The sequence below is a fragment of the Scyliorhinus torazame genome, chromosome 22, assembly GCF_047496885.1.
Source record: "Scyliorhinus torazame isolate Kashiwa2021f chromosome 22, sScyTor2.1, whole genome shotgun sequence".
NCBI classification, from domain to species: domain Eukaryota; kingdom Metazoa; phylum Chordata; class Chondrichthyes; order Carcharhiniformes; family Scyliorhinidae; genus Scyliorhinus; species Scyliorhinus torazame.
In genome coordinates, this window is record NC_092728.1 from 108,588,141 (window position 1) to 108,612,300 (window position 24,160).

At 51.8% G+C, this 24,160-nt stretch overlaps 1 protein-coding gene across 3 annotated transcripts in view; it reads left to right on the top strand.

Annotated features, from left to right (window-relative positions):
- Positions 1 to 24,160, top strand: part of LOC140399348 (serine/threonine kinase-like domain-containing protein STKLD1) — an 84,243-nt gene that overhangs the window by 13,324 nt on the left and 46,759 nt on the right. For 2 of the 3 annotated variants that reach the window (XM_072488908.1, XM_072488909.1), the window contains exons 3-7: positions 3,478 to 3,522; positions 8,245 to 8,319; positions 13,311 to 13,415; positions 15,826 to 15,896; positions 18,219 to 18,334. In XM_072488908.1, coding sequence (XP_072345009.1) covers positions 3,478 to 3,522; positions 8,245 to 8,319; positions 13,311 to 13,415; positions 15,826 to 15,896; positions 18,219 to 18,334 — 412 coding nt within the window. The other variant, XM_072488910.1, reaches the window with a different exon arrangement.

The window sequence follows — 24,160 nt, forward strand, 5'->3', positions numbered from 1 at the left end:
AGCATCTTCCCTACTACCGAAGTGAAGCTCACTGGCCTATAATTACCCGCTTTCTGCCTACCTCCTTTTTTAAACAGTGGTGTCACGTTTGCTAATTTCCAATCCGCCGGGACCACCCCAGAGTCTAGTGAATTTTGGTAAATTATCACTAGTGCATTTGCAATTTCCCTAGCCATCTCTTTTAGCACTCTGGGATGCATTCCATTAGGTCCAGGAGACTTGTCTACCTTTAGCCCCATTAGCTTGCCCATCACTACCTCCTTGGTGATAACAATCCTCTCAAGGTCCTCACCCGTCATAGCCTCATTTCCATCAGTCACTGGCATGTTATTTGTGTCTTCCACTGTGAAGACCGACCCAAAAAACCTGTTCAGTTCCTCAGCCATTTCCTCATCTCCCATTATCAAATCTCTCTTCTCATCCTCTAAAGGACCAATATTTACCTTAGCCACTCTTTTTTGTTTTATGTATTTGTAGAAACTTTTACTTCTTATGTTCTTATGTTTCTGTTCGGACACCCCTGCCCTGTAATTGGCGCGTCGTCTAAGTAGACCGATACACGCGGCAAACCCTACAGGATATTCTCCATAATACCTCCTCCTGACGTCAGCGTGCTGATGCAGGAGCAGATTTTTTTTTTAACGCTGGAGTCTTCCTGCCCGGGGCAGGTCACACCTGACGTCATGTGTTCTGCGCGCGAAAGAGATTCTTCCCTTTTGCAGCTGCCAGCAGTGCCGGTGTGAACTCCAGGGCCTCTGGTCAACAAGCCATTAGGAAAAAACTGAAAATAGGAACAGAGCAGCATAAAGATGATTACTTGAGGTGTGGGTTATTAATTGTGCCTCTGCAAATCAGGATTCCAAGTTCATGTGTGTTATATGCAAGGAAGCACTGGCAAATTAAAACGTCAAAACTTCTAAGACATTTGGAGACTAAATAAACATGGCGAGTTTGAGGACAAACCTCTTTATTTTGTTCAACGGATGCAGTGAGATCTAAAACCATCAATTGAAGTCATTATCAGAAATCTATCATTGAATAACAAAGCGAGTGAGGTTGTGAGGACCAAGCAGGCTCATCTGTCACATTAAAGTTAAGTGAAAATTGTGGGTCGCGAAGGTCGGCTGGAAAATGAGGGCATTTAAAAGTTTATTGGATAAACATATGGATGATAATGGCATAGTGTAGGTTAGATGGCTTTTGTTTCGGTGCAACATCGTGGGCCGAAGGGCCTGTACTGCGCTGTATTGTTCTATGAGTGGGTCGCGAAGATCGGCCGTGTGGGTCATGCAGGTCGGCCAGCGTGGGTCGCGAAGGTCGGCCGGCGTGGGTCGCCAAGGTCAGCTGGCATGGGTCACGAAGGATGGCCGGTTGGTAAAAATGGGTCCCAGGCAAAAACGTTTGAAAAACACTGGCACAAGGCATGAGTTGACAATGATGGACTGGGAAACACTACTGAAAGGAAGGACTGTGGACAGTCAATGGCAGTCATTCAAGTAACAAAGAGGTAAACTCCAAAAGTTGTTTATTCCTATTTGGCGCAAGAGTGGAAAGGGAACTGTGGCCAAACCATGGTTTACAAAGGAAATTAAAGATAGTATTAGATTCAAAAAAGAGGCATACAAAGGCGGTCCAAGGGAAAAATACAATAAGCTGGTGAGGAACATAAAAATTGATGTAAAAGTTTCAATAGGTATGCAAAGAGAAGGGCGGCACGGTGACACAATGGTTAGCACTGCTGTATCACAACGCTGAGGACCCGGAATTGATCCCGGCTCCGGGTCACTGTCCGTGTGGCGTTTGCGCATTCTCCCCGTGTCTGTGTGGGTCTCATCCCCACAACCCAAAAGATGTGCAGGGTAGGTGGAATGGCCATGCTAAATTGCCACTTATTTGGAAAAAAAAAGAATTGGGTACTCTAAAATTAAAAAAAAAATAAAAGGTATGGATAGGGAAAAAATTGACAAAAATGCATGTAGACCCCTTACATCAGGAACAGGGGAATTCATAACTGGGAACAAAGAAATGGCCAAGGAACTAAATTTGTACTTTGCTTCTGTCTTCACTGAGGAAGACATGAATAATATACCGGAAGTTCTAAGAAACACAAGTTTTAGTGAGGAGCTAAAGGAAATCCATATTGGTAGAGAAGTTTTAGGGAAATTAATGGGATTGAAGGCGAATAAATCTCCAGGGCCTGATTATCCGAAAAATGTCCCGAAAGACGTGCTGTTAGGTGAATTCTCCCTCTGTGTACCCGAAAAGGCGCCGGAATGTGACGACCATGAACTTTTCACAGTAACTTCATTGCAATGTTAATGTAAGCCTACTTGTGACATTAATAAAGATTATTATTAATATTAATCTTCATCCCAAACTGCATAAGGAAGTGGCCCTGGTAATAGTACATCTATTGGTGGCCATTTTCCAAACGTCTTTGGACTCTGGGAGATTGGAGAGTAGCGAATGTAAGCCCGCTATTCAAGAAGGGAGGCAGAATGAAATCTTCTTTGGACAAGGTCTGACATAGCAGATTACTATGTATAGTTAAAGCGCATTGGATTTCAGCTAGTGTCTTCAGATGGATAGAAAGCTGGTTAGCAGACAGGATGCAAAGAGTTGGAATAAATGGGTCTTTTTCCGATTGGCAGGCTGTGACTAGTGGTGTACCGCAGGGATCTGTGCTACGATCCCAATTGTTCACATTATATATTAATAATTTGGACGAAGGAACTTATCTCCAAATTTGCAGTGGACGTAATAGTCCCGAGCATGGTACGGAGGAAAACTTTCAACTTCCTGCGAAGTCTGGTGCAACCAGAAAAACCCAGGCTCCAAAACATGTGGTGAAATAGTGTAGATATTGCAGGGCCACGTCTCACCTAAACCTTTGGTCATCGCCAAGAGGTTCAGGTTCCGTAAACACAACCAACAAGATGGTGAATCAGTTGCACAATTCGTAGCTACTTTGAAGTAATGAGCTGAATACTGTGAATTTGGAGTTTTCCCAGGGCCGGTGAATCAGAGGCAAGCCGCTATGAGCAGGGCGTGAAACACATGGAAAACAAATTGTTAAAGAGGATGAATACATGCCGACTTTTCCCGCTGTCGCATTCTCCCCAGTTTTCTCGCCTGGACTGAGACTTTGAAAAGCCTGCCTGGTTTCCACACACCCTGTCTTGCTTTAAGATATTCTTTAAACCCTATGCCTTTGACCAAATGTTTGGTAACCATCCGAATGTCTCCTTCTGTAAGCTTGGTGTCAAATATTTGATAATCACTCCTGTGAAGCACCTTGAAATGTTTTACTGCATTAAAGGAACTATTAAATTGTTAGTTGTTATTGTTATTGACTCCTGATTTTGAAATTCGGACTCCTATCCACAAGTGAGTCTTGCTAGAAAAATGCTCATCTTAAGGGATTTTATGTTGACCAACTTTAACCATTTACCATTGTTGCCCATCTTCTGAAAATAGATCGAATGCATGGATGAGGCAATAGCCAACCAAGGTTTGAAAGAAGTAAGTTTACAGCTTGCGGTGTCGCGGTAACTGAATGGATCACGGTGCAGGGGACTGGGTCTCGGTGCTGGGGGTGGGTGCTGGGGCTCGGTGCAGGGGGCTGGGGCACGGTGCCGGGAGCTCGGTGCAGGGGGCTGGGGCTTGGTGCAGGGGGCTAGGGCTCGGTGCAGGGGACTGGGGCTCAGTGCAGAGGGTTGGGGCTCGGTGCAGAGGGTTGGGGCTCGGTGCAGGGGGTTGGGGCTCGGTGCAGGAGGCTGGGGCTCGGTGCAGGAGGCTGGGGCTCGGTGCAGGAGGCTGGGGCTCGGTGCAGGGGGCTGGGGCTCGGTGCAGGGGGCTGGGGCTCGGTGCAGGGGGCTGGGGCTCGGTGCAGGGGGTTGGGGCTCGGTGCAGGAGGCTGGGACTCGGTGCAGGGGGCTGGGGCTCGGTGCAGGGGGCTGGGGCTCGGTGCAGGGGGCTGGGGCTCGGTGCAGGGGGCTGGGGCTCGGTGCAGGGGGCTGGGGCTCGGTGCAGGGGGCTGGGGCTCGGTGCAGGGGGTTGGGGCTCGGTGCAGGAGGCTGGGGCTGGGTGGAGGAGGCTGGGGCTCGGTGCAGGGGGCTGGGGCTCGGTGCAGAGGGTTGGGGCTCAGTGCAGGGGACTGGGGCTCAGTGCAGGAGGCTGGGGCTGGGTGGAGGAGGCTGGGGCTGGGTGGAGGAGGCTGGGGCTAGGTGGAGGAGGCTGGGGCTGGGTGGAGGAGGCTGGGGCTGGGTGGAGGAGGCTGGGGCTCAGTGCCGGGAGCTCAGTGCAGGAGGCTGGGGCTCAGTGTAGGAGGCTGGGGCTGGGTGGAGGAGGCTGGGGCTGGGTGCAGGGGGCTGGGGCTGGGTGCAGGGGGCTGGGGCTGGGTGCAGGGGGCTGGGGCTGGGTGCAGGGGGCTGGGGCTGGGTGCTGAGGCTGGGGCTCTGTGCAGGGGGCTGGGGCTCTGTGCAGGGGGCTGGGGCTCTGTGCAGGGGGCTGGGGCCCTGTGCAGGGGGCTGGGGCTCGGTGCTAGGGTTGGGGGCTGGGGCTCTGTGCAGGGGGCTGGGGCTTGGTGCCGGGAGCTCGGTGCAGGGGACTGGGGCTCAGTGTAGGAGGCTGGGGCTGGGTCGAGGAGGCTGGGGCTCAGTGCAGGGGGCTGGGGCTCGGTGCAGGGGGCTGGGGCTCGGTGCAGGGGGCTGGGGCTCGGTGCAGGGGGCTGGGGCTCGGTGCAGGGGGCTGGGGCTCGGTGCTGGGGGCTGGGGCTCGGTGCAGGGGGCTGGGGCTCGGTGCAGGGGGCTGGGGCTCGGTGCAGGGGGCTGGGGCTCGGTGCAGGGGGCTGGGGCTCGGTGCAGGGGGCTGGGGCTCGGTGCAGGGGGCTGGGGCTCGGTGCAGGGGGCTGGGGCTCGGTGCAGGGGGCTGGGGCTCGGTGCAGGGGGCTGGGGCTCGGTGCAGGGGGCTGGGGCTCGGTGCAGGGGGCTGGGGCTCGGTGCAGGGGGCTGGGGCTCGGTGCAGGGGGCTGGGGCTCGGTGCAGGGGGCTGGGGATCGGTGCAGGGGGCTGGGGCTCGGTGCAGGGGGCTGGGGCTCGGTGCAGGCGGCTGGGGCTCGGTGCAGGCGGCTGGGGCTCGGTGCAGGCGGCTGGGGCTCGGTGAAGGGGGCTGGGGCTCGGTGCAGGGGGCTGGGGCTCGGTGCAGGGGGCTGGGGCTCGGTGCAGGGGGCTGGGGCTCGGTGCAGGGGGCTGGGGCTCGGTGCAGGGGGCTGGGGCTCGGTGCAGGGGGCTGGGGCTCGGTGCAGGGGGCTGGGGCTCGGTGCAGGGGGCTGGGGCTCGGTGCAGGGGGCTGGGGCTCGGTGCAGGGGGCTGGGGCTCGGTGCAGGGGGCTGGGGCTCGGTGCAGGGGGCTGGGGCTCGGTGCAGGGGGCTGGGGCTCGGTGCAGGGGGCTGGGGCTCGGTGCAGGGGGCTAAGGGCTCGGTGCAGGGGGCTGGGGCTCGGTGCAGGGGTAAGGATCAACAAATGGTATAGGGATCAGTGTACTGCACAGAGTTTAGCCATAAAAATCAAGAAAACGTTACTCTCTATCTAACCCCGTGCTCTACCTCTCCTGTTGTGTTTGATGGGGACAGTGTAGAGGGAGCTTTATTCTGTATCTAACCCCGTGCTCTACCTCTCCTGTTGTGTTTGATGGGGACAGTGTAGAGGGAGCTTTACTCTGTATCTAACCCCGTGCTGTGCCTGTCCTGGGAGTGTTTGATGGGGACAGTGTAGAGGGAATTTTACTCTGTATCTAACCCCGTGATATACCTGTGCTGGGCGTGTTTGATGGGGACAGTGTAGAGGGAGCTTTACTCTGTATCTAACCCCGTGCTGTACCTGTCCTGGGAGTGTTTGATGGGGACCGTGTAGATGGAGTTTTACTCTGTATCTAACCCCGTGCTGTACCTGTGCTGGGAGTGTTTGAAGGGGATAGTGTAGAGGGAGCTTTACTCTGTATCTAACCCCGTGCTGTGCCTGTCCTGGGAGTGTTTGATAGGGACAGTGTAGAGGGAGCTTTACTCTGTATCTAACCCCGTGCAGTACCAGTCCTGGGAGTGTTTTATGGGGACAGCGCAGAGGGAGCTTTACTCTGTATCTAACCCCGTGCTGTACCTGTCCTGGGAGTGTTTGATGGGGACAGTGTAGAGGGAGCTTTACTCTGTATCTAACCCCGTGCTGTACCTGTCCTGGGAGTGTTTGATGGGGACAGTGTAGGGGGAGCTTTACTCTGTATCTAACCCCGTGCTGTACCTGTCCTGGGATTGTTTGATGGGGCAGTGTAGAGGGAGCTTTACTCTGTATCTAACCCCGTGCTGTACCTGCCCTGGGAGTGTTTCATGGGGACAGTGTAGAGGGAGCTTTACTCTGTATCTAACCCTGTGCTGTACCTGTCCTGGGAGTGTTTCATGGGGACAGTGTAGAGGGAGCTTTACTCTGTATCTAACCCCGTGCTGTACCTGTCCTGGGAGTGTTTGATGGGGACAGTGTAGAGGGAGCTTTACTCTGTATCTAACCCTGTGCTGTACCTGTCCTGGGAGTGTTTCATGGGGACAGTGTAGAGGGAGCTTTACTCTGTATCTAACCCCGTGCTGTACCTGTCCTGGGAGTGTTTGATGGGGACAGTGTAGAGGGAGCTTTACTCTGTATCTAACCCCGTGCTGTACCTGTCCTGGGAGTGTTTGATGGGGACAGTGTAGAGGGAGCTTTACTCTGTATCTAACCCCGTGCTGTACCTGTCCTGGGAGTGTTTGATGGGGACAGTGTAGAGGGAGCTTTACTCTGTAACTAACCCCGTGCTGTGCCTGTCCTGGGAGTATTTGATGGGGACAGTGTAGATGGAGTTTTACTCTGTATCTAACCCCGTGCTGTACCTGTGCTGGGAGTGTTTGAAGGGGATAGTGTAGAGGGAGCTTTACTCTGTATCTAACCCCGTGCTGTGCCTGTCCTGGGAGTGTTTGATAGGGACAGTGTAGAGGGAGCTTTACTCTGTATCTAACCCCGTGCAGTACCAGTCCTGGGAGTGTTTTATGGGGACAGCGCAGAGGGAGCTTTACTCTGTATCTAACCCCGTGCTGTACCTGTCCTGGGAGTGTTTCATGGGGACAGTGTAGAGGGAGCTTTACTCTGTATCTAACCCCGTGCTGTACCTGTCCTGGGAGTGTTTGATGGGGACAGTGTAGAGGGAGCTTTACTCTGTATCTAACCCCGTGCTGTACCTGTCCTGGGAGTGTTTGATGGGGACAGTGTAGGGGGAGCTTTACTCTGTATCTAACCCCGTGCTGTACCTGTCCTGGGAGTGTTTGATGGGCCAGTGTAGAGGGAGCTTTACTCTGTATCTAACCCCGTGCTGTACCTGCCCTGGGAGTGTTTGATGGGGACAGTGTAGAGGGAGCTTTACTCTGTATCTAACCCTGTGCTGTACCTGTCCTGGGAGTATTTCATGGGGACAGTGTAGAGGGAGCTTTACTCTGTATCTAACCCCGTGCTGTACCTGTCCTGGGAGTGTTTGATGGGGACAGTGTAGAGGGAGCTTTACTCTGTATCTAACCCTGTGCTGTACCTGTCCTGGGAGTGTTTCATGGGGACAGTGTAGAGGGAGCTTTACTCTGTATCTAACCCCGTGCTGTACCTGTCCTGGGAGTGTTTGATGGGGACAGTGTAGAGGGAGCTTTACTCTGTATCTAACCCCGTGCTGTACCTGTCCTGGGAGTGTTTGATGGGGACAGTGTAGAGGGAGCTTTACTCTGTAACTAACCCCGTGCTGTACCTGTCCTGGGAGTAGTGAGAAGTCTTTCAACACCAGGTTAAAGTCCAACAGGTTTGTTTGGAGTCACCAGAATTCGGAGCGCAGCTCCTTCATCAGGTCAACTCTGAAAGCTAAAGATTCGAAACAAACCTGTTGGACTTTAACCTGGTGTTGTAAGATTTCTTACTGTGCCCACCCCAGTCGAACGACGGCATCTCCACATCATATCCTGGGAGTGTTTGATGAGGACAGTATGGAGGGATCTTTGGGGTGGGATTCGGGTGTAATGATTCTCCTTTACTCCCTGTTCTCATTGTTCAGTTGAAGAGCTGAGCATTGATGCGGGCTTAGTTTGTGATAAAGGAAGGCCTTGGTACCGTAACGTTAGTGTAGCTTTCTGGCTTCATGTTGTTGATGAGTCTTCCTCTGATGATTTGTCACCTTTCCTTCTCACAGAGCCTGATCCTGATAGGTCTGGATCATCCCAATATCTGCTCTTACAAGGAGATTTTTGTTGCCTGGGATGAGGAGGTACAATGTCTTGAGAATTTTACATTTGTAATTATTTCCTCTGACCCGCCTTGGTGGTTTGGTGGGGACAGTTCATGCTAGGTGTGGTGCTGAGTGTACAGTTTGCAAATTCACACCCGCAACTTACCTGAGGTGATCTCAGCCACAGGTTAGCAATTGTGGTTTTAAATGACTTCACTTCTGCTGCTGGAACACTCCCATCTACCTTTACTATTTCCATATTGACCATTTCAACCTTCTCCGCTTGCGAGTGCGGAGGCCCCGTGCCAGAGCCTCCCTCCTCCCATTCCCCACCTCAGTAACCCGACCTCCCATACCCTAACAATCCCCCACTTCCCTTCTATTAAAGAACAGTGCAAAACCACCCCTCCAGAAAAAAGACATAAACCCAATACACATGTAAACAACTAGAACAAAGATAAACTACATGGCCCAATTCAAAAGACAGGAAAATCAAACACCGCCCCCCCCCCCCCCCCCCCGCACATCGAATACAAAACAAAAAAAAGACAAAGCAGAATCCCCACCCCCTTGACCCAAGTCCCAGTCCTACCTCTGATTTCAGTGCCAGTCCTTCGGCCTTCACGAAGGCCTCCGCCACCTCGAAACAGAAATTCCTCGGGTTGTGCGTCACTCTCAACTTCACAGCGTAGACCATTCCAATCCTCACACCGTTGCTGTATAGTGCTGCCTTAACCCATCTTAAGGCCGCCCACCTTCTGATCAACTCCACCATCAGGTCTTGTTATATTCGTATACCAACACCTTCCACCTTACTATTCACCTCTGTTTTGCCCAATTCAATACCTTCTCCTTCATGTGGAACTTTTCGAAGCGGATTATGACCTCCCTCGGTGGCTTCAGCCTGAACGACCTGTGTACCCTCCTGCACTCTTTGTTGAACCAGGGCTGATGAATGAAAATTAAATGAAAATCACTTATTGTCACGAGTAGACTTCAATGAAGTTACTGTGAAAAGCCCCTAGTCACCACATTCCAGCACCTGTTCGGGGAGGCTGGTACGGGAATTGAACCGTGCTGCTGGCCTGCTTTAAAAACCAGCGATTTAGCCCAGTGAGCTAAACCAGCCCCTAGTGGTTTGGTGGTAATGATAGACTGTGATCCTGTGGTTTGGTGGTAATGATAGACTGGGGGATTGTTATAAATATATATTTTTATTGAAAAATTTTCATTTATAACAAACATGACATTTACATCAGCCCAGATAACATATCGAATAGTACAATGTTGTACAAAAGTAAACCCCCCCACCCAGACCCCGCCAGCAATAGAATTCTCCCCAGCAGTGGGGTTGCAGTACTAAGGGGACAGTCCTTCCAGTCAAAATCACGTAACTGGAAGTAGCGGAACAAGTGTGGCCCTGACAATTGAAATGTCGCCACAAGCTCCTCCAAACTAGCAAACCGTCCCACCATAAACATAGCCCAAAATATTCAAGGCCCTTTCCTTCCCACGACTTAAACTTTGCTTCCAGACCCGACGGCACAAACAAATGGTTGCCGCAGATAGGGGCCAACAATGTAAAAACATTTTTTAATATAAATTTAGAGTACCCAATTCATTTTTTCCAATTAAGGGGCAATTTAGCATGGCCAATCTACCTAGCTTGCACATCTTTGGGTTGTGGGGCCGAAACCCACGCAAACACGGGGAGAATGTGCAAATTCCACACAGACAGCGACCCAGAATCGAACCTGGGACCTCGGCGCCGTGAGGCAGGAGTGCTAACCCACTGCACCACCTTGCTGCCGATATGGGCCAACAATGACATGGCACTTAACTTGTAATGCTTCCTAAACTGCATCCCTATCTTAGAATCTGTACAGTGCAAAAGGAGGCCATTCGGTCCATCGAGACTGCACCAACCTTTGGAAACATTACCCTACCTAGGCCCAAGCCCCGACCCTATTACTGTAACCCCACCTAACCTTGTGGACATTAAGGAGCAATTGGGTCCTCAGCCCCTGGGCAGTAATGCTACCCACTGCGCCACCGTGCCGCCCTCACTACAATTTCATTCCAGATTTCTATTGAATTCAAATTCTACAACATTTGCTGTCGTGCGATTAAAAATTCTTTTTTTTTTACATTGAACCCAATTATTTTTTTCACAATTAAGGGGTAATATAGTGTGGCCAATCCACTTAACCTGCACATCTTAGTGTTGTGGGGGTGAAACCCACCCAGATGCGGGGATAATGTGTAAACCCCACATGGACAGTGACCTGGGGCCGGGATCGAACCTGCGTTCTCAGCGCCACAGTCAGCACTGCAAACCACTGCGCCACCATGCCGCCCTACTGTGGTGCAATTTTAACTCTGGTCCCAAGAGCATTACTCTGGGTCTCTGGATTACTATTCCAGTGCCATACCACAACTGCATCCCCCAGTACTGAGTGAGTGCTGCATTGTCAGAGGGTCAGTACTGAGGGAGTGCTGCACCGTCAGAGGGTCAGTACTGAGGGAGTGCTGCACTGTCAGAGGGTCAGTACTGAGGGAGTGCCGCACTGTCAGAAGTTCAGCACTGAGGGGGTGCTGCACTGTCAGAGGGTCAGTACTGAGGGAGTGCTGCACTGTCAGAGGGTCAGTACTGAGGGAGAGCCGCACTGTCAGACGGTCAGTACTGAGGGAGTGCCGCACTGTCGGAGAGCCAGTACTGAGGGAGTGCTGCACTGTCAGAGGGTCAGTACTGAGGGAGTGCCGCACTGTCAGAAGCTCAGCACTGAGGGGGTGCTGCACTGTCAGAGGGTCAGTACTGAGGGAGTGCCGCACTGTCAGAGGGTCAGTACTGAGGGAGTGCCGCACTGTCAGAGGGTCAGTACTGAGGGAGTGCCGCACTGTCAGAGGGTCAGTACTGAGGGAGTGCTGCACTGTCAGACGGTCAGTACTGAGGGAGTGCCGCACTGTCGGAGAGCCAGTACTGAGGGAGTGCTGCACTGTCAGAGGGTCAGTACCGAGGGAGTGCTGCACTGACAGAGGGTCAGTACTGAGGGAGTAGTGCACTGTCAGAGGGTCCGTACTGAGGGAGTGCTGCACTGTCAGAGGGGTCAGTACTGAGGGAGTGCCGCACTGTCAGAGGATCAGTACTGATGGAGTGCCCACTGTCAGATGGTCAGTACTGAGGGAGAGCCACACTGTCAGAGGGTCAGTACTGAGGGAGTGCCGCACTGTCAGAGGGTTAGTACTGAGGGAGCGCTGCACTGTCAGAGGGTCAGTACTGAGGGAGTGCGGCACTGTCAGAGGGTCAGTACTGAGGGAGTGGCACACTGTCAGAGAGTCAGTACTGAGGGAGTGCCGCACTGTCAGAGGGTCAGTACTGAGGGAGTGCCGCACTGACAGAGGGTCAGTACTGAGGGAGTAGTGCACTGTCAGAGGGTCCGTACTGAGGGAGTGCTGCACTGTCAGAGGGGTCAGTACTGAGGGAGTGCCGCACTGTCAGAGGATCAGTACTGAGGGAGTGCCACACTGTCAGAGGGTCAGTACTGATGGAGTGCCGCACTGTCAGATGGTCAGTACTGAGGGAGTGCTGCACTGTCAGAGGGTCAGTACTGAGGGAGTGCTGCACTGTCAGAGGGTCAGTACTGAGGGAGTGGCACACTGTCAGAGAGTCAGTATTGAGGGAGTGCCGCACTGTCAGAGGGTCAGTACTGAGCGGGTGCCACACTGTCAGAGGGTCAGTACTGAGGGAGTGCCGCACTGTCAGAGGGTCAGTACTGAGGGGGAGCTGCACTGTCAGAAGCTCAATACTGAGGGGGATCTGCACCGTCAGAGGGTCAGTACTGACGGAGCGCTGCATTATCAGAGGGTCAGTACTGAGGGAGCGCCGCACTGTCAGAGGGTCAGTACTGAGGGAGTGCTGCACTGTCAGAGGGTCAGTACCGAGGGAGTGCCGCACTGTCAGAGGGTTATAACTGACGGAGCGCTGCACTGTCAGAGGGTTAGTACTGAGGGAGTGCCGCACTGTCAGAGGGTCAGTACTGAGGGAGTGCCGCACTGTCAGAGGGTCATTACTGAGGGAGTGCCGCACTGTCAGAGGATCAGTACTGAGGGAGTGCCACACTGTCAAAGGGTCAGTACTGAGGGAGTGCTGCACTGTCAGAGGGTCAGTACTAAGGGATTGCCGCACTGTCAGAGGGTCAGTACTAAGGGATTGCCGCACTGTCAGAGGGTTAGTACTGAGGGAGTGCTGCACTGTCAGAGGGTCAGTACTGAGGGAGTGCTGCACTGTCAGAGGGGTCAGTACTGAGGGAGTGCCGCACTGTCCGATGGTCAGTACTGAGGGAGTGCCACACTGTCAGAGGGTCAGTACTGAGGGAGTGCCGCACTGTCAGAGGATCAGTACTGAGGGAGCGCTGCACTGTCAGAGAGTCAGTACTGAGGGAGTGCCGCACTGTCAGAGGGTCAGTATGGAGGGAATGCTGCACTGTCAGAGGGTCAGTACTGAGGGAGTGCCGCACTGTCAGAGGGTCAGTACTGAGGGAGTGCTGCACTGTCAGAGGGTCAGTACTGAGGGAGTGCCGCACTGTCAGAGGGTCAGCACTGAGGGAGTGTCGCACTGTCAGAGGGTCAGTACTGAGGGAGTGCAGCACTGTCAGAGGGTCAGTACTGAGGGAGTGCTGCACTGTCAGAGAGTCAGTACCGAGGGAGTGCCGCACTGTCAGAGGGTCAGTACTGAGGGAGTGCCGCACTGTCGGAGGCTCAGCACTGAGGGAGCCTTCAACCTACATTATAAGAAGCGGACAATTTGGTGATTCATCTCATTCCTGTTTGTTGGATCTTGCTCGTTAAAAATTAACTGCTGGGTTCCCAATATTATACGTGATTGGTCATCGAATTAAGTACTTCATTGGTGCTCATCGTGTCTTGAGATATGAGTGGCAAAATGTAAAAGTTTTTTCTGCAATGCTCGGTAGCTTGGATGAATTCCAATGCTTTATCTTTCATTTTGTACTATGCTGTTTGCTATACAGGTATCAGCCATGAATGTATGCATGGTGATGGAATATTCTTCTGTGGGAGATTTGGCTTCATACATCCAGGACAAGAGACAGAGAAAGGAGAAAATCAGGGAGATGGTAAGATGAAGAAGAAAGCCCTGCAGCCAACTTCTCATTCTCTTGAGCACAGACTCAGAGCTGGCTGCTAGCTTTCCGCTAGCTGAGAACAACATGAAGGTAAAATTTGCCTTTGGCAGGTGGTAATGGGCGAAACTGAATCATCAGCCCAATCTGGGCAGTGAGTAAAGCAGGCTGCTGATTTGCTGCTACCAATTGCACATGACCTGTCCAAGATGACTTTCACCCCCTTCCCCAATGTATCTGCTCTTTTTTTCTGTCCTTTTATATTGAATGTTACACAGAATTACAATGAATTTACAGTTCAGGACTGACCGTTAGGCAGAACTGATCTCTGTTCCATTCCCTTCTCCTTCATCTGTTCATCCAGCTTCCCCTTAAATGCATCAATACTATTTTCAACCACTCCCTGTGGGAGCGAGTTCCACATTCTCATCATTCTCTGGGTAAAGAAGTTTCTCCTGAATTCCTATTTGTTTTCTTAGTGATTGTTTTAAATTCATGGTTCCTATTTCTAGGGTGCGATTTAACTAAATGGGAACAAAGTCCCGTACCGAGCGCGTTTAGCCACATGTTTCTCGGCGCTTGCAGTGCCAAGAAACATAAGGCTATAAAATGCAACTCATGTTTGAGAAGGGGCCTAAACAGGCCTTATCAGCAACGCTGCATCGCGTCTAGCTATTCGGACGCAGCGCGTCCATTCGATTGCGCCCATAATCTCCCCCAAAAGTGGAATTTTTAAAAATGTCTACCCCATCAATCCTTTCATAAATTTAAAGACCCTTCAACCTTAATCAGGTCACCCTTCGACCTCTTTTTAGAGAAAAGAATCCCAGACTACAGTCTTTCTTGACAGCCCCTCAGTTTTGGGGATTGTCCATGTAAAAGAATTTTGGATCTTCTCCGCTGCCTCTATATAGTTTGTATAATACGGAGACCAGAGCTGCACACTGTGCTGCAAGTGAGGTCTAACAAAGGTTCTACAAACATTTAATTTAACTTCTCTGCTTTTCAGTTCCATCCCTCTGGAAATCAATCCCAGTGTTTGTTTGTTTTTATGACTTTATCAACTTGTGTGGCTAAATTTAGTGATTGTTTATCTCTACTCCTGGATGCCTCTGACCCTTTACCCCATTTAGACTCAGCACTTCCAAGGAATACGGAACCTCCTTATGGATGGGCCAAAGGGCCTCTGTGATTCTATGTTTTAGACTCAGCATTTCCGTTGCCTCCTTATTTTTTGCTTCTCGGCCTTTTGGCTAGAATCAAACCCAATGCCAGGTACCCAATGCCAGGTACGCAATGCCAGGTACCCAATGCCAGGTGCCCAAGGCCAGGTGCCCAAGGCCAGGTGCCCAAGGCCAGGTACCCAAGGCCAGGTGAAATGCCGGTTCTTGTCAGCTTGGATCTAGAATGTCTCTTTTGTGGGGACCATGAATTGGATTCAATGTGAATTTGAAATGTTTTTTGGAGCAAGCAAAGAGATGGATTAAGGGTTTTGCCTGTCCACTCTGCGCATTGGCTTTGTAACTGAGAAAAGAATAAATGTACCATCTCACACTTACCATCAATGAAGTTTATTTGTCAGCTACATGTCCATTCTGCAATTTTATCATGACAAATGGGAAAATCCAGCTGATGATCGAATGGCAACATCAACTGTGGACAGGGGTTCACTACATGTGATTTCAAACACTCGAAGCAGACCAGCGTGCACCACTGGCAAGGGACAACTTCATGTGTGGCACATGTGGCAGGCTTTGACTTGTTCAACCATCAGAGGAAGTGCAGTGGATACGTCTTGAAAGAGCTGTTCAATCAACCTCACTGCCCTTGGCTCTTTGTCCAGTGTCCTGGAGTTTTATCCAATTCTCTTTTGAAAATTAATATTGAATCTCCTTCAACTGACCTTTCAGGCAGCACAATCCAGGTCATAACAACAGGCTGCAAAATAATAAATCTCTTACTTCCCACTCTTTTTTGCGAATTTCCTTAAATCTATGTCCTCTGGCAACCCTCTTAACGCTGGGAATGGTTTTTCCCTATTTACTCTGTCAAAACCCTTCATGCGCAGCACAGTGGCACAATGGTTAGCACAGCTGTCTCACAGGGACACGGGTTCAATTCCAGTTTGGGTGACAGTGTGTGTGGAGTATGCCCCTTAGTATCCAAGGATGTTTAGGTTTGGCGGGGTTAGAGGGATGGGGCAGGGGAGTGGGCCTAGGTACCTGTCCACCTTAGATTAGCTAGCTCAACATCACTGAGGATCACACCCTCAGCCTTCCTGGTCTGGAAGGCCATGTACAGTAAGAAATTTACTCACTGAGCAATCAGAGGTGTCCAGGGATTTCTCTTTCTTCCAAACCTTCCTGTTCAGCTCCATTTATGTAAAATGCATTTATTCCCTAAGGTGATCAAGAATTTTGTGGGTCAGATGGTGGATGGCCTTGTCTTCCTGCAATCCAAACAGGTGTCTCACAGGTTAGTAGTTGATGGTATGTTTTGCAATCTGTTATGGGCCAGGGCTAAGAAACTCCAAAGTGCATTATGAAGTTCACCTGACCTATAACTTTGATGTTGAATTTGGCTAGGATAGGGCGGCATGGTGGCGTAGTGGTTGGCACAGCTGCCTCACGGCGCCGAGGTCCCAGGTTCGATCCCGGCTCTGCGTCACTGTCCGTGTGGAGTTTGAATATTCTCCCCGTGTTTGCCTGGGTTTTGCCCCAATAACCCAAAGATGTGCAGGGTAGGTGGTTTGGCCACGCTAAATTGCCCCTTAATTGGGAAAAATGAATTGGGTAGTCTAAATTTAAAAAAAAAAGAATTTGGCTGGGCTGAGCACAAGAGCCTTCACTTCAGATTTGATTCATCAGACTTCCTAAGTGCTTTCATCAAAACAAAGTTTAATATAAGAATGTAGTTAACATACATAAAACACTTATCCAAAATGTTTTCCCAATTACAAACATAAAGAACACACAACAGCTACAGTAATCTATGTATATAACTCTTAATGAATCCCCCCTTAGCTGTCCCAATTCAATACAAAATCCAATAAACCAAAACCCCTTTCAAGGGCGTGGCCCAGCACACTGTAATCTCACTTGAGAGGGACTGGTCCTTTCCCTGAGATTCTAATCCAGTTCCAACCAGCAGATTCAAAACTGCTTCCGGAAAGCAACTCTATCTTTCAAGTTACCGAGGCAGTTTGCCACACCCACTATGCGTTCAGTTCCCTGGAACAGCTTTAAAATGAAAACAGGGAAACACTGCTTCTCTTCTGCAGCCCAACAAACCAAAACTGAAACCCAAAAACCTAAACCCCTCTCACCTGACAGCCACAGCCCAGCTCCACCCACAAAATGACATCACTGAAGCTGTGCTACAAGTCATGTGATAAGACCAAACCTTTCTTAAAGGGACACTCACATGACAATTTTTAACTCAAAGGCAGTTGGTGATGGGAAATTATATATTTTTTCACTTTGCTATCACAGGACAGAATCAACCCATCTTCGAACAAGTGCACACAGGTTAGATGCAGAGTAAAGCTTCCTCTACACCGTCCCCATCAAACACGCCCAGCACAATTACAGCACGGGGTTTGATACAGAGTAAAGCTCCCTCTGCACTGTCCCCATTAAACACTCCCAGGACAGGTACAGGATGGGGTTAGATACAGAGTAAAGCTCCCTCTACACTGTCCCCATCAAACACTCCCAGGACAGGTACAGCACGGGGTTAGATACAGAGTAAAGCTCCCTCTACACTGTCCCCATCAAACACTCCCAGGACAGGTACAGCACGGGGTTAGTTACAAAGTAAAGCTCCCTCTACACTGTCCCCATCAAATACTCCCAGGACAGGTACAGCACGGGGTTAGATACAGAGTAAAGCTCCCTCTACACTGTCCCCATCAAACACTCCCAGGACAGGTACAGCACGGGGTTAGATACAGAGTAAAGCTCCCTCTACACTGTCCCCATCAAACACTCCCAGGACAGGTACAGCACGGGGTTAGATACAGAGTAAAGCTCCCTCTACACTGTCCCCATCAAACACTCCCAGGACAGGTACAGCACGGGGTTAGTTACAAAGTAAAGCTCCCTCTACACTGTCCTGGTGAGAAAGGCATTCCCTGTCAGTTCCTTCATGTACACCCAAAATCTCTGCGTCACTGCATGGTCGCACACCTTGTGGAAAGTGCCTTTTCAAAAAAAGGCCTGGAGACCGTCGGGAGATAGATCTGACAACAGGTTGACAGCAATGAAGACTCACAACTTCAGGACCAGTGCAGTACTGAGGGAATGCCTCATTGTTGCTGGTGCCCTCCTTCAAATGAGGCATTAGGCCAAGGCCCCATCTGCCAGTTCAGGTGGACGTAAAGAATGTCATGAAAGAAGAGCCATCGTGTCCTCCCCAGCGTCCTGGACAATATTTATCCCTCAATCAACTTCGCTAAAACAGATCTGGTTATTATCGCATTGCTCTTGCTGGGTGCAATCTGGCTGCTGCATTTCCTATATTACAACAATGACAACACTTCAAAAAAGTACTTCATTGGCTGTAAAGTGTTTTGGGTGTCCTGAGGTTGTAAAAGGTGCTACAGAAATGCAAGTCCTTTTTCCTATCACTTGAACTTTCGGGAATGTGATGGGGCAGACTGGATTCTGCAGTGCACCATTTAATAACTTGCTGACACGGTTTAGACAAAGGGAAAAAGTATTGTGCACATGGCTTATAAGGATAATATGCAAATTTACCAACGTTAGTTCAATTTATTGAATATGTTCCTTTCCCTAGAAACTTGAAACCAACTAACATCCTGCTGCTGCCGGATCTCTCATTCGCAATTTGTGATTTCGTCGTTCCTGTATTTGTCAGTGACGAAGTTAAGTTCAAGATAAGGATGAAGGAGTGTAAGAACCACTTTTTAATTAATTTATTTTCTCGGGTGGCTCTTGGCAGCTGAGTTGTTTGAAGAGAGTTTTGAAATCTCCTTGGCCAACTCCTGGGGTTATGTTAGCCAGTGTCTCAGCTCCAGAGGGTGTGATAAAAGTTGCCACAGACAATGAAGTGGCCCAATGGCCAATGGGTGGCTGATATGTAATGCCACCATAGTCAAACTGCCCAGCCCCAACGGCCTGCCCACTCCACGATATACCTGAAGAATGGTTTTTGGAATAAAGTATTGTAGGGTGCTTGGTGGGGGATTGGGAAATGGGTGTGGCCCGCAGGGGGTGGGATGACGGACTTAGCCACGCCCTATGTGAAACGGGCGAAGATGAGGGCCTCCGGGCATGCCGGATCCTTGGCGCTGCCACTTTACCTCCATCCTCCAGCTGGTTCTCAAAGTGGGCGAGCACCTGGGGGGGGGGGGGGGGGGGGGGGTGTATACTGCAGTGCTCCAACAGAGCAGTCGAGATATGGAACCACATTTTGAGCAGTCCAATGCACCGCTCTATGACAGCCCGGCTGGCCACTTGGGCCTCGTTATATCGGGCCTCCGCATCGGTCACCGGCCTCCTGACTGACGTCATTAACCAGGTCCTAAGCGGTACCCCTTATTTCCCAAGAGCCAACCGGTCATCCTGGGGTGTCCCCCGAAGATGCTAGGGATTTCCGATCTCGCTGTCGTGCACACTCTCTGGGAAGCACGCACACACGTGCATAATCTTCATGTGGTGGTCGCACACATAGTGGACGTTTAGGGAGTGGAACCCCTTACTGTTGATGTCGGGCGCTCCCTGACAGCACAAGGAGACATGTATGCCATCTATTACTCCTGGACCTGGGGCATCCCGGCGATGGCGGAGAATTCTGCTGCCTGGGCATCCTATTGGGCTTGGTCCAGGTCAAAGTTTACATAGTTAGCTGCTCTTGTAGGTTGGGAAGTGTCACACAAGTCTCCGCTCGAGACCTGGAAGGATCCTGAAGATAAAAGTGGTGACCTTGACCGCCACCGGGAGCAGGTATAGTCTTCCATGTGGTGTCAAGTCCGCCAGGATATAGCGCAGGTGCCACACAGTTTCCTTGTTGAGGTGGAGCCTCCAACGGCAAACGCTGTCCGTCATCTGTTTGAATGAACAGCAACGTCTGTACACCTTGGGCCGTCGTGGGCCTCCTCTGGATCCCTCACTGGTCTAATGGGTAGCCGGGTCCTCGGGGTGTGGGGCTGGGCCCTGCACGTGGGCCGCTGCCGTGAGCCTCTGTCGACGCTGCTGCCGCCGCCTTGCCTGGCTTCTGGCTGCCTGGACTGACAGATAGCAGCCTCCACGTGTTCCAAGATATCATCCATCCCATGTAATAACTGTAAGGAATTGACACTGGTGAGAGACAGTCAATCAGTGATAGCCTCCAGCCTGGTACACTCCGGTCCCTCATGCCCCCCACCCCCACCCTCATCCCCTGCTATACCTCAGTGTGCCATCCAACATGCCCTGCACAAGCACCCCTGACCACAGTGGGAGCCCCCGGGCACTAGAGCCTGGACCCCAGACATCCCTGGTAACGTTACCTGGACCGGGCTCTAGTTCCGTCACTGGTGCACACACCCACCCTGTGGTTGCGGGCATGTCCCCTGTGCTGAGGCCCAGCCCTTGGGTGTTTGGATGTTGCATTCTGCCTCTGTGCTGTTGAAGCTTCCGGTGTTCAGGCCTCACGGTCTGGCTGGAATGTGAGGCCGTATCTCTCACCTGTGACATGACACGTGTAGACAACTGAATCCACTTGGGGGCTGTGAAGTGCTCACATTACTACAGTTGCCTTCTTAGTAACGGCCTTCAGCTGTGTGCCCGGAGGCTGCCAAGGTCAGTGGGGGTCATGGGTAGTTGGTTGGACGGATAAGCAGTAACCGCAGCTGCCCCCATTATGCGTACAGACGATCCAGGGGAGGCATGTTGGACCCGTGGGCGCTGGAGCACCCACCCCCCAGCCCAGGGGCGACCCCTTATCAATGCCGCAGCCATCCCTCCTGTGGTTCTCCCCCCCCCCCCCCCCCCCCCCGACTGAGGCCATCCCTCCCGTGATTCACTCCCCCCCCCTCCCTGACCAAGGCCATCCCTCCTGTGGTTCTCCCCCCGACTGAGGCCATCCCTCCTGTGATTCACTCCCCCCCCTCCCTGACCAAGGCCATCCCTCCTGGGGTTCACCCTCCCTGACCAAGGCCATCCCTCCTGTGGTTCACTCCCCCCCCCCCGACCGAGGCCATCCCTCCTGTGGTTCACTGCCCCCCCCCCTCCCCCGACTGAAGCCATCCCTCCTGTGGAGTTCACCCCCAGACCGAGGCTATCCCTCCTGGCGTCAGCAACCCCCCTCGACTGAGGCCATCCCTCCTGTGGTTCACTGCCCCCCCCCCCTCCCCCGACTGAAGCCATCCCTCCTGTGGTTCACTCCCACCCCCCCCCCCTCCCTCCCCCGACTGAAGCCATCCCTCCTGTGGAGTTCACCCCCAGACCGAGGCTATCCCTCCTGGCGTCAGCAACCCCCCTCGACTGAGGCCATCCCTCCCGTGGTTCACCCCCCCCCCCCCTCCCTGACCAAAGCCATCCCTCCTGGCGTCAGCCCCCCCCCCCCCCCGACTGAGGCCATTCCTCCTGGGGTTCACCCTCCCTGACCAAGGCCATCCCTCCTGGCGTCAGCCCCCCCCCCCCCCCCCCCCCGACTGAGGCCATCCCTCCTGGGGTTCACCCTCCCTGACCAAGGCCATCCCTCCTGGCGTCAGCCCCCCCCCCCCCCCCCCCCCGACTGAGGCCATCCCTCCTGGGGGTTCACCCTCCCTGACCAAGGCCATCCCTCCTGGCGGCAGCACCCCCCCCCCCCCCCCCCCCCCCCCCCCCCCGACTGAGGCCATCCCTCCCGTGGTTCACTCCCCCCCTCCTCTCTGACCAAGGCCCTCCCTCCTGGCATCAGCCCCCCCCCCCCCCCCCCCCCGACTGAGGCCATCCCTCCTGGGTTCACCCCCCCCGTGCTTTACCGAGCACTGTGCCAGCAACCCCAGTGCTCCCAGGCTGATTGCTCGACTTCGAAGATGGCTACTTGCTTCCTCGGACCCCCCAGCAGCTACTCCGCCAGCCTCACGTTTTGGAAAAGGTGTACCAATCGGCACCCACGCGACCACTTGCTGGGGAGGCCATTAGCTCTCGGAAGGCCGTTAGATAGGGGGTCATTCCGGTTAATAGTATGGAGATTGGCTTTAATTGGTGATTATTGGTTTCTCACCACGTCGCAAACCAATCGGCGCCTGGCGGGGTTCCCGACTTTGGCCTCTACCGGAATCTAACGGCCGGTTCACGCTCAAGCTGTTCCCAATCCTCAGGTCTATTGCTTTTTCTTGCCAATTTGCATGCCTCTCCTTTGGATCTAACACTATGGTAGCATAGTGGTGATGGACTAGTAATCCAGAGATTTGAACTAATGATCGGGAGCCGCAAGTGCAAATCATTCCCATTATGGCAGCTGGAAAATTTAAGTTCAGTTCATTAAATCAATCTGGAATAAAAGAAAAGGCTTACACCATTAATGGTAAGAAGTCTTACAACACCAGGTTGAAGTCCAACAGGTTTGGTTACGCGGTACATACTCGTGCAACTCGGCCAACGTTGTCTACCTCATACGCTGCAGGAAAGGATGTCCCGAAGCGTGGTACATTGGCGAGACCATGCAGACGCTGCGACAACGAACGAACGGACATCGTGCGACAATCACCAGGCAGGAATGTTCCTTTCCAGTCGGGGAACACTTCAGCAGTCAAGGGCATTCAGCCTCTGATCTCCGGGTGAGCGTTCTCCAAGACGGCCTTCAGGACGCGCGACAACGCAGAATCGCCGAGCAGAAACTTATAGCCAAGTTCCGCACATATGAGGAGTGCGGCCTCAACTGGGACCTGGGATTCATGTCGCATTACATTCATCCCCCACCATCTGGCCTGGGCTTGCAAAATCCTACCAACTGTCCTGGCTTGAGACAAATCACACCTCTTTAACCTGGGGTTACCCCTATCTCTGGATCTGTAAAGACTTGATTACCTGCAAATGCTCGCATTCAAGGCATTGTCTTGTATCTTTGAATTTGTCTATATATATGTTTCTGGAACATACCTCTTCATTCACCTGAGGAAGGGGCCGTGCTCCGAAAGCTAGTGTTTGAAACAACCCTGTTGGACTTTAACCTGGTGTTGTAAGACTTCTTACTGTGCTCACCCCAGTCCAACACCGGCATCTCCACATCATGGCTACCATTAATGGTGACCAAGAAACTGCTGACTTGTAAAAACAATCTGGGTGTGGGATTGAGGAGAAAATATTACAGAGGAGTACCAGGGTACACAAAATACTGAGAGAGACAGATAGCACTAATCTAGAAAACAGTCACTACTGAAAACATTTATAATTCTGAATTCACCAAATGATCAAGAGATAGTCTTTTGATGGCATAGAGAACAGCAGTACACCTGCATGGTCTGGCTTCAGCTCCAACACTGAAAACAAAACTAAAACACACCCTGACAGCCCAGCTCCACCCACACTCTGACATCACTGCAGTAATATGAGCAGCCAAACATTTCTTAAAGCGACATTCTCATGACAATATCATTAGTGACTACTAAATTATAGATTATTGCTAGACATTCTTTTTTAGAAAATATTTTATTGAGGCATTTATAATTTTAACATTTTGAACAAAGAGATCCAACACACACAAAAACCCCACAATAACATACCCAACCCCCCACCTCCCCAAGCTGACGGTCAATTTTCCTTCAAGAAGTTGATGAACAGCTGCCACCTCCGAGCAAACCCCTGTAGCGAACCCCTTAAGGCGGACTTAATTTTCTCTAGCCTAAGAAACCCTGCCATGTCACTGATCCACAGCCCTGACTTTGGAGGCTCCGTCCCTCCATCCCAACAAAATCCATCTCCAGGCCACCAGGGAGGCAAAGGCCAAAACATCGGCCTCTCTCCCCCACTAGGCTCCCGGATCTTCCGACACCCCAAATATAATACCATCTTGAGACTCGGGAGTAATCCTCCCTTCCAGGACCTCTGACATGGCATCTGCGAATCCCTGCCAAAATCCCCTCAGCCTCGGACACACCCAAAACATATATACATGTTTCCCAGGACTTCCCCCACACCGCCCACACCTGTCCGCCACCTCCTCAAAAAACCTACTCATCTGGGCCACAGTCATATGAGCCTTGTGGACCACCTTGAATTGGATCAGGCTGAGCCTGGCACACGACGAGGATGCATTAACTCTCCTCAGGGCCTCCCCCCATAACCCGACTTCCAACTCTCCTCCTCGCTCTTCCTCCCACTTCCTCTTCATCCCCCCTTCTCACTCCATCAGTTCCTTTTATATTTCCGAGACACTCCCCTCCCCGACCCCTTTTTTGACATCACCTTATCTTGTAGTCCCCTTAGTGGGAGGCGAGGAAAGCCCAGAACCTGCCTCCGAACAAAATCCCGCACTAGACAGATTCAACATTACATTATTACTAGTTATATCTCAGTGCGAACTTCATTTAATTAATTGTTATCCAATAAATTAGTTTTGATTCACTCTAAAGATTGGTGGTTTCTTTGTCATCAACTCAACAGACCATTCTGGATCAAAAGGCAAAGACAATGACATATTACCACCAAAGGTAATATAACAGGTTCCGGGGCCGTTTTGGAACAAGCTGGTGCAGGAAGGTGGGGGTGGCTCAGACCCAGAAAACAGCCGCTGGGAAAAAGGAGGCG